This window comes from Mizuhopecten yessoensis, unplaced genomic scaffold (assembly GCF_002113885.1).
Source record: "Mizuhopecten yessoensis strain PY_sf001 unplaced genomic scaffold, ASM211388v2 scaffold9801, whole genome shotgun sequence".
Classification (NCBI taxonomy): Eukaryota; Metazoa; Mollusca; class Bivalvia; order Pectinida; family Pectinidae; genus Mizuhopecten; species Mizuhopecten yessoensis.
Genome location: NW_018408229.1, coordinates 253,011 through 253,869, shown reverse-complemented (window position 1 = coordinate 253,869; position 859 = coordinate 253,011). Strand labels below are relative to the sequence as shown.

Below are 859 nucleotides of genomic sequence, written 5' to 3'. Positions count from 1 at the left end.
TTGGGGTGGGAATGGTGGTGGTGTTGGGGTGGGGATGGTGGTGGGGGTGTTGGGATGGTGGTGTTGGGGTGGGAATGGTGGTGGTGTTGGGATGGGGATGTTGGTGGTGTTGTGGATGGGTAATATTACATTTACAGCTTTCCATGTTCAAAATCTGATGTAAATAATGTAAATTTTTAAATTGGCTGAATTAGGATGATTTTGTTTAACAAAGAAAATTGTCTAAAAACAAAACATTGCTGATAAAAATATCATTGAAATTTATGTTCCACACAGAAAAGAGAGGAAAAGTCTTAAGTTAAATATACATAGAAATGCAGCTAGATGAAAGTCTGGTTTACAACAAATTCTTGATTCAGTTAAGACAGACCTGTGTCCCCCTCCATTCAAATGTTTTACTTACCTTGATTATCACGCAACATGGCGGCCTCAATATGAAGGTCAAAGTTGTGGTTTGGGACAAGTTTCACCTTCATGCGAGAGAAATTCTCCTGGTTGGACAGTTTCCATTGGTTGGAAGCAATATTTCTAGGCAACAGAAAAGTTTTATAAAACTTTCTGCAGCATATATGCCATGCGATTTTTCATCTTTCACATTCTAATTGTAGTTGCAAAATATTCTTTGAATATCATTTTCCATCCTTGTACATTATAATCATTATAATAGTGAAATGTGTTTAAAATGCTGCCCTTAAACCTCAGTAAAATCTGCCTGAACTGTGATTCCTGGAACTACAGTAAAATCTGCCTGAACTGTGATTCCTGGAACTACAGTGAAATCTGCCTGAATTCTTATCCTGAAACTACAGTGAAATCTGCCTGAATTCTTATCCTGGAACTACAGTGAAATCTGCCTGAA

The 859-nt window shown here is 37.5% G+C and overlaps 1 protein-coding gene across 4 annotated transcripts in view; it reads right to left on the bottom strand.

Moving 5' to 3' along the window:
• The window catches only part of LOC110458801 (neurobeachin-like protein 1), an 81,287-nt gene that overhangs the window by 28,150 nt on the left and 52,278 nt on the right, over window positions 1-859 (bottom strand). For all 4 annotated transcript variants that reach the window (XR_002463827.1, XM_021510710.1, XM_021510712.1 and 1 more), the window contains one exon: window positions 404-528. Coding sequence is in view for 3 of the 4 variants with exons in the window: in XM_021510710.1 (XP_021366385.1) it covers window positions 404-528 (125 nt within the window). In the remaining variant the exon portion in view is untranslated. The remainder of the gene's footprint in view (window positions 1-403; window positions 529-859) is intronic.